This window comes from Megascapheus bottae, chromosome 37 (genome assembly GCF_031878675.1).
Source record: "Megascapheus bottae isolate mThoBot1 chromosome 37, mThoBot2.hap1, whole genome shotgun sequence".
NCBI classification, from domain to species: domain Eukaryota; kingdom Metazoa; phylum Chordata; class Mammalia; order Rodentia; family Geomyidae; genus Megascapheus; species Megascapheus bottae.
The window spans coordinates 1,446,589-1,455,069 of record NC_143545.1 but is presented as its reverse complement, the minus strand read 5'-3'; the positions used below and the strand labels follow the sequence as shown (position 1 = coordinate 1,455,069).

General features: G+C 64.2%; 1 protein-coding gene across 1 annotated transcript; it reads right to left on the bottom strand.

The window, feature by feature from the left end:
* Positions 1-373: 373 nt before the first annotated feature.
* Positions 374-7,712, bottom strand: Ccnd2 (cyclin D2). Its single transcript, XM_090325336.1, has 5 exons — positions 7,615-7,712; positions 4,673-4,888; positions 3,383-3,542; positions 1,643-1,791; positions 374-621 (listed from the first exon to the last, which is right to left on the bottom strand). Exons 1-5 carry the CDS (start codon positions 7,621-7,623, stop codon positions 484-486), a joined length of 672 nt encoding a protein of 223 aa, XP_090181462.1. The 5' UTR covers positions 7,624-7,712; the 3' UTR covers positions 374-483.
* Positions 7,713-8,481: the final 769 nt, after the last annotated feature.

Here is an 8,481-nt window from a genome sequence, read left to right as displayed (position 1 = left end):
CCATCTACCCATCCATCCATCCATCCACCCATCCACTCATGCATCCATCAACCTCCCTCCACCCAGTGGCGTCCAGGCTTTGTGCATCTTTGCTCCAAACTCCATCCCTTCCCCAAACAGGATGCCAGGACAGACACAAGATTTTCCTACCTGACTCTGGTCACTTTCCAGAAAGTTATTTTACACCCAAGCCATGGGCCACAAACACAGGGACTTTTCAAACTTAGGGGCCTATCTCCCCTCACTTCCAAAACCAACCAACCAAACAGCAAAAAGATCTTTAAACAGCATCTAAGTAGGGACAGACTCCGTGTGTGTGTGTGTGTGTGTGTGTGTGTGTGCGTGCGCGCGCGCGCGTGCAAGCACACACGTTCGTTCTTTGTCGTTTCAAGTTTCATCCTAAGACATAAAGATGCCAACAGAAGCAGAGAAGGAGAGGGCAGGTGGCCCGGCGGCCTCTCCCCGGTGGGTTGGGGGGGCGGTTTACAGGTCGACGTCTCTCACGTCTGTGGGGGTCGTGGCCTGTTCCATCTGGCTTTCTGACTTGGGGCGATCCCTCGGCTGCTCCAAGCTGTTCAGCAGCACGGCCTCAATCTGCTCCTGACAGGCTTTCAGACAGTCCTGGGGCACAAAACGTCCAGACAGGCACAGTCAGCCGAACACCCCGGGCCTGGTGGACTAGAAGACACCAGAGCTCACACCTGTCATCCCGGCTACTCGAGAGGCTGAGAGGTGAGGATAGAGGTTCAAAGCCAGGCTGGCTGCTCTACCACCTGAACCACGACACTATCTTGGCTTTTTTTGTGTGGCTTCTTGGAAGAAAACAAACCAAAACAAAACAAAGTCTCTTAGACTTTCTGGTCCGTCCAGGCTGGCTTTGAACCTCGATCCTCAGATCTCTGCCCCCTGAGCAGCTGGGATGATGGGAGAGCCGCTGACACGGAACACAGAAGCTGTAAACCTTCCACTGGCGGATACCCAGGCCACTCCCAGTTCTCTCTGGTGTCTAGCTGATGTTCCTTCCCCTTGACAAATCCATGGCTGCCTCACATTCCTTCTTGTCCAGCTAACAGGGCCAGAAACTCTGCTCCCGCCTGAGTTTTCCTACCAAATATAGACAAATAAAAGCGCCACCATTCGTTCTCACTGGTTCCCAAACCGGACACATGCAGGCCTCTGGCCTTGCACACACATTTACTCCAAGGCTAGGAAGCCCTGGGGAAAACACTAGAAGATTCTTCTAGCCCTCCAGCCTGGATGACCTGAGGATTTTCTATGCAAGCTCCGCGAATGGTTTATTTATTATTAATATTTTTTTTTTGCATGCGGATACTGGGGCTCAAACCCCAGGCCTGCGCGCCGTCCCCGAGCGCTTTCACTCGAGGCCGGCGCTCTACCATTTGAGTCACAGCTCCACTTGTGGTTTTTCTGGTGGTTCATGGGAGATGAGAGTCTCATGGACTTTCCTGCCTCGGGGTTGGCTTTGAACCATGATCCTCAGATCTCAGCCTCCTGAGTAGCTGGGATGTCTGGTGTGAGACACTGTAGGGCACTCTGGGCCCTCAGTGCCTGAACCCAGGGCTCTGTCCCCGCCACGCCCAGTCCCAGGCCCCTGCCCGGGCCCGTGGCGGCCTCTCCTTACCACGTCCGTGTTGGTGATTTTGGCGAGTAGTTCGGCGAGGGCGTCGCAGGTCAGCGCGCTCACCTCCTCCTCCTGTTGCAGCCCGCACACGGCGGCCGCCACGCTGCCGGTGGCGATCATAGACGGGGGGTACATGGTGAACTTGAAGTCTGCCAGGAACAGAACCAGAGGGCCCAGGGTCAGGGCCAGGAAGACTCGGGGTGCCCCAGCCCACAGGTGTCAGGAGACGGGATCCCCCCCCTCGCCCGCTGGCAACCTCCTTATTGGTTGTCCAAATGGCAGCTGCCCGAGGTGGGGAGATCGGACCCCAGATCAGAGGGCAGAGGGGAGGGGTGGGGGGGGAGAGTGGTGGGTGGGGTGTCAGGGGTCAGCTAGCGTGCACAGAGGAGGAGGAGGCTAGCTGGGGAAAGCAAAGCCAGGGGATCAAATCCACCTGGGGTGAGTGGGTGAGTCACCACCCCTCCCTCACCGGGCTGGTCCACCCTCCCTCCTCCTCCCCTCCCTCCTCCTCCCCTCCTCCCTCCATCCTTCTCTCATCTCCTTCACTTTCCTGTCTTTTCTTCCTTCCCTCCCTCCTTCTTTCTTTCTCTCCACTCTTCCTCCCTCTCTCTGGCCATACCCCTTTCCTGGGGGTGGTTGGTGGGGGGGGAACTTCTTTATTTACTTTTCACCCAAACTTGGGACCCTATGACCTTGCAACCCCAACAAAAAGCAACTCTGTTCTCATGTGGACTCCTAAGACCCAGCCTCTGACCCCCAGACCCAGCCTCTGACCCCTGTTCCTTCCTGTGAACTTGTGGTACCCTGAGCTAATGGGATCCCAGGGGCTCCCACAGAGCCCCCCCACTGAGAGGAAAGGGGGGAGCCATGGGGAAGGCACCCTCATTACACTGTTATTTTCCTCCCAGAGGCAACGGACAAGAGCTGATTAAGAGAAGAGACAATGTGTGTAACCCCGGCTCTCCCAGAAAGGAAAACTACTTTGTGGTGGATGTCAGTCCTAGGGCTTGAACTCAGGGCCCCCAGCCGTCCCCGAGCGTCTCAGGGCTCAAGGTTAGTACTCTGCCATTTGAACCACAGCACCCCTTCTGGCTTTTTCTCTATGTGGTACCGAGGAATCGAACCCGGATCTTGGTGCATGCTAGGCAAGCAACTCTACCACTAGGCCAAACTTCCCCCGCTCAGAGAGTCCAGTGGATTGTGACGTTAATGGCTACGGAAGCTCAAAGCTAGACAAGGGGTGGGACCAGAAAGACTCAGAAAGGGAATCTTTGCCTAAAGCCAACCGCATTCACTTTTAGAGATTGTGAAAAAGGTGTGTGTGTGTGTGTGTGTGTGTGTGTGTGTGTGTGTGTGTTCCTACTTTTTCCTCCCACTTTACAACTGTCTGCATAAACCATTTAAGAGTTGGGGGGGAGAGAAAGACGGGGGGGGGGGGGGGGGTTCCTGCCCTGATGACGTTAAGTGGTGCTGGTGGCTCACGCCTGTCATCCCAGCTACTCATGAGTCTGAGATCTGAGAATCATGGTTCAAAGCCAGCCTGGGGCAGGAAAGTCCACGAGATTCTTCTCTCCAACAAACCACCTGGCCCCCCAGAGGAAGCCAACGTGGAGCCGTGGCTCAGGGGGTAGAGCGCCAGCCTTGAGTGGAAAGACGCTCAGGGACAGTGCCAGGCCCCGAGTTCGTGAACTTGGGGTTCCTCAGGGCACACCCCCCACCCCCGGCCCCAGCGGTTCTCACCAGTGGCACACAAGGCAATGAAAGTCTGGGCGTGCTTTCGGATGAGGAGCAGCTTCTCCTGCGGCTGCGGGAGCTTGCGGAGAATGTGTTCGATGAAGTCGTGCGGCGTGACGGCCGCCAGGTTCCACTTGAGCTTTCCCAGCACCACGAGCTCCCATTCCTGCAGGGATGGAGACAAGAGATGTGGAACCCCCCCCCCCTCCCGCCTGGAATCCCAGCCCCTCTGCTCTGCTCGGCAGCCTGACATCCCAGGATGAGGCCCAGCAGCAACCAGCAAAAGCCAAAGCCAGACGTGGAGCTGTGGTTCAAATGGTAGAGCACCACCAGCCTCGAGCAGAGAAGCTCAGGGACAGAGCCCAGGCCGTGAGTTCAACCCCAGGTCTCAGAACAAACCAGAAGCCGGCAGAGCCACGTTCTCCCTGCCGCTGCCACACACCTGGCCACCACCAGAGGGCAGAGCAGACCCAGAAATCACAGCCCTCGTGGGTTGGGAAACTGAGGCAGCCTGGGGTGTGTGTGGGGGGGTTCTCTCCTGCTAGGTGGAGACAAGGGCTTCTTCAGAGCAAGGTGGAGGTATGAGAAGACCTTGAAGACGGGACAAGTCAATGAAGAAGTGAGGGACGGGAAGGGAGGGGGCGTTGATTAAAGGAATTCTGGGCCAAACTCCAGCCCAAATGGGGGGGGTGGCAGGAGCCCCATTTCCTCTTGGGACCCCAAATAAGTTAGAAATCTAGGCTTGAGATGCCAGTCCTGGGTCTTGAACTCTGAGCCTTGGGCTCTGTCCCTGAGCTGCTTCTCCTCAAGGCTGGTGGCGCTCTACCATTTGAGCCACAGCACCGCGTCTGTCTGTGGGACCCAGGAATGGAACCCAGGACTTCGTGCACGCTAGGCCAGCCCTCTACCACGAGGCCCCGCTGCTGGCCCTGCACGTGAATCTCCTCCACACACAGGAACATTGTGCCGCTCTCCTTCAGGAAAGTGTGATGAGACCCCACAAGACACTCGTGCAAGGGGCCATACTTCCCTCTGGTGGACTGTGGGGACGTGGTTTGGAGACGTGGGGTGCACAGCCAGGGGAGTGGTAAGGACAGGCATGGAGGGGGGGGCAGAGCATGGAGGCTGAGGAGGAGGGAGGCCAAAGCAGGGAGCCCGAGGAGGAGGAGGAGGAGGAGGAGGAGGAGGAGGAGGAGGAGGAGGAGGAGGAGGAGGAAGAGGAGGAGGAGGAGGAGGAGGAGGAGGAGGAGGAGGAGGAGGAGGGGGGGGCCTGGGGGGGGGGACCCCGGTCCTCACCAGCAGCTCCCGGGGCGAGAAGGAGTTGTCGGTGTAGAGGCAGAGCTTCTCGGCGCTCAGCGGAATGGTCTCCCTCAGCTTGGAGGCCAGGAGCATGCACACGGCTCCCAGCAGCTGCAGGTGGGTTTTGAGGGTGGGGACGCCGGCCAGAAAGCGGTCCAGGTAGTTCACGGCCAAGGAGAAGACCTCTTCCTCACACTTCTGCTCCTCACACACCTGCGCGGGGGACGGCACGGGGTGAAAGTGCACCCCAAAAAGGGCTGCTAGACTTTCCTAATACCTTGGTCTCCTTGAAGGAACAAGTTGGATTTGGGGGAGGGAGGAGACAGGAGGAAAGTGGGGGGTATGTCGTGAGCCTGTGGGTGTCTGGGCTTTCTCTATGGGAGCTCATGAAGTGGGGGGGTGATTTCAGGCTCCCCAATCCCAGGGTCCCCCCCACACACTCCAAGCCGCTTTGACACACGAGCCCTGAATGGACTTTTTTCCTTTTCTTTCTCCTTTTGGATTTTGTCATCTTTTCCAAAACTCACTACAAGTATTCCAGGGGGCCCCGGGGATCGGTTTCTGGGGCTCATTTGAACCTCCAGACCCTACTTCAGCATTCCCGACAATTGGAAAAAATAGCTGAGGGGGTCCCTGCCGCCCAGGGGCTGGATTTGGGGGCACGGGGTGGAGAGAGAAAGAGAGAGGGAGAGAGAGGGGGGAGAAGGAGATGGAGTCAGGGCAACGGGGGGAACCCAGTTTCAAAAAATGGCTGAAAATCGAAGAAAAGCCCCAGAAGTGCGGTGTGCGCCCTGAAAACCCCAAAGGGGATCCCCGCTCCCCACAAAAGGAAGTTTCAGTGTCAGAAGGGTCAGCATCTGGTGGGGGGAAGCTTCGTGTCTTGGGGGCTCAGAGGGATTTGCTCCAGGGACCCTGGAGTCCATGTGGGGTGCAAAGCTGAGCTGGGGGTCCGGTGCTGGGGAGAGGGGCGAGGGGGGGAGCCCCGGGGACAGGTGCCGGGGGAGCTGGGATGGCTCTTTTGGGGGGGGGTCCCCTCATCTCCCCAGCACTCAGCTCCTGCCTCGGCCTCCCCACCCTGCCTGGATTTCCCGACAGGGGCCTTGCCAGAGCTGGGGGAGCACAGGGGACAGAATGGGGGGGCTGGGATAACGGGGTGCCTCGGGGTCCGGCTGGCATCCCCCCTCCATCCCCAGCCTCTCCAAGGAGAAAGACGACAGCAACATGGAGAAGCCACCGTGGGCCAGGAGGCCTAGGTGGTGGACATTTTGGGGCTCCCCTAAAATGCAGGTCCCTTCAGCTGTGACTCCCCCCCCCACTCCAGTGTCGAGTCGCCTGGGAAGTTTTGTTTTTCAGTTGGGGGTGCTGCTGGTATCTTTACCAAGAGAGGGTTCCCCGTTTCCTCGCCCCTGCTCCCCTCCCGGGAGGGCAGACAGGCTGAGGGGCAGAGGTGTGTGGGGTCCCGGGGTCCTGGGGTGGGGTGGGGTGTGGGGGGTGTGGGGTCCCGGGGTCCAGGATGGGGTGTGGGGAGAGTGGGGTCCGGGGTGGGGTGGGGTGTGGGGGGTGTGGGGTGTGGGGGGTGTGGGGTGTGGGGGGTGTGGGGTCCTGGGGTCCTGGGGTGGGGTGTGGGGTGTGGGGGTGTGGGGTCCTGGGGTGGGGTGTGGGGTGTGGGGGGTGTGGGGTCCTGGGGTGGGGTGTGGGGTGTGGGGGGTGGGGGGTGTGGGGTCCTGGGGTCCTGGGGTGGGGTGTCGGGTGTGGGGGGTGTGGGGTGTGGGGGTGTGGGGTCCTGGGGTGGGGGGTGGGGTGTGGGGGTGTGGGGTCCTGGGGTGGGGTGTGGGGTGTGGGGGGTGTGGGGTCCTGGGGTGGGGTGTGGGGTGTGGGGGTGTGGGGTGTGGGGGGTGTGGGGGGTGGGGGGTGTGGGGTCCTGGGGTGGGGTGTGGGGTGTGGGGTGTGGGGGGTGTGGGGTCCTGGGGTGGGGTGTGGGGTGTGGGGGTGTGGGGTGTGGGGGTGTGGGGTCCTGGGGTGGGGTGTGGGGGTGTGGGGGGTGTGTGGGGTGTGGGGGCGTGGGGTGTGGGGGGTGTGGGGTCCTGGGGTCCTGGGGTGGGGTGTGGGGTGTGGGGGGTGTGGGGTGTGGGGGTGTGGTGTGGGGTCCTGGGGTGGGGTGTGGGGTGTAGGGGGTGTGGGGTGTGGGGAGGGTGGGGGTCCCGGGGTTCTGGGGGTGTGGGGTGTGTGGGGTCCTGGGGTGTGGGGTGTGGGGTGTGGGGTGTGGGGTCTGGGGTGTGGGGTGTGGGGTGTGGGGGGTGTGGGGGTCTGGGTGGGGTGTGGGGGTGTGGGGTCCTGTGGGGGTGTGGGGTGTGGGGGGTGTGGGGTCGCTGGGGGTGTGGGGTCTGGGGTGGGGTGTGGGGGTGTGGGGGTGTGGGGGGGTGTGGGGTCCTGGGGTGGGGTGTGGGGTGTGGGGGGTGTGGGGTGTGGGGGGTGTGGGGTGTGTGGGGTCCTGGGGTCCTGGGGGTGGGGTGTGGGGGTGTGGGGGGTGTGGGGTGTGGGGGGTGTGGGGTCCTGGGGTGGGGTGTGGGGTGTGGGGGTGTGGGTGTGGGGTGTGGGGTCCCGGGGTTCTGGGGTGGTGTGGGGTGTGTGGGGTCCTGGGGTCCTGGGGGTGGGGGTGTGGGGTGTGGGGGGTGTGGGGTGTGGGGGGTGTGGGGTGTGTGGGGGTCCTGGGGTCCTGGGGTGGGGGTGTGGGGGTGTGGGGGGTGTGGGGTGTGGGGAGGGGTGGGGTCCCGGGGTTCTGGGGGTGTGGGGTGTGTGGGGTCCTGGGGTCCGGGGTGGGGGTGTGGTGTGGTGTGGGGTGTGGTGGGGTGTGGGGTCCAGGGGTCCGGGGGAGGTGTGGGCCCCCCTCCTCCCCCCTCCTCCCCCTCCCCCGTCCCCCCCCCCCCCGCCCCGGGCACCTCGAGCATCCAGGCGGCCAGCGCGCGGCGCGCGTTGGGCGGCAGCAGCCCGGGCGCGGCGGGCACGTAGCGCTCCTCGGCGGCCAGCAGGGTTGCGCAGCACGCGCGGCTGCAGCAGGACGCGGTCGGCGCCGCGCGGCGGCGGGGGCCGGGACGCGCGCTCCGCGCACAGCAGCTCCATGGCGGCGCCCGCCGCTCTCCCGTCCGGCCCGCCCGGCCCGGCCCGCCGGCCGGGGCCCGGGGACGGCGCGGGGCGGGGCGCGGGGCGGGGCCCGGAGCGCGGGGCGGGCCCGGGGCGGCGGGGACGGCGGGGGCGGGCTGGGGCGGGGCCGGGGACGGCGGGGGCGGGGAGGGGGCGGGGCTGGGGACGGCGGGGCGGGGCCGGGGATGGAGGGGGCGGGGCGGGGCGGGGCCCGGGGACGGCGGGGCGGGGCCGGGGATGGAGGGGGCGGGGCGGAGGGCGGGGCCCGGGGACGGCGGGGGCGGGGCGGAAGGCGGAGGCGGGGGCCCGGGGGTGGCAGGGGGAGGGGCCCGGGGGACTGCAGGGGGCGGGAACACGGGGGCGGGGGCTCGGGGCGGGGACGCGGGGCCCTGGGATGGCGGGGGCGGGGTCCGGGGATGGAAGGGGGAGGTGCCAGGGGGTACGGCAGGGGGGCGGGGCCCGGTGGACGGCAGGGGCGGGGCGGAGAGCGGGGCGGGGCCCGGGGATGGAAGTGGCGGGGGCGGAGCGGGGCGTGGCCCGGGGGACGGCGGGGGGCGGGGCTCGGGGCACGGCAGGGGGCAGAGACACGGGGGGGAGGGGCGGGGCCGGGGCTGCAGGGGCGGGGAGGGGCGGGTGTGTCCCCAGGTCCGGGCCTGGGGGTCCCA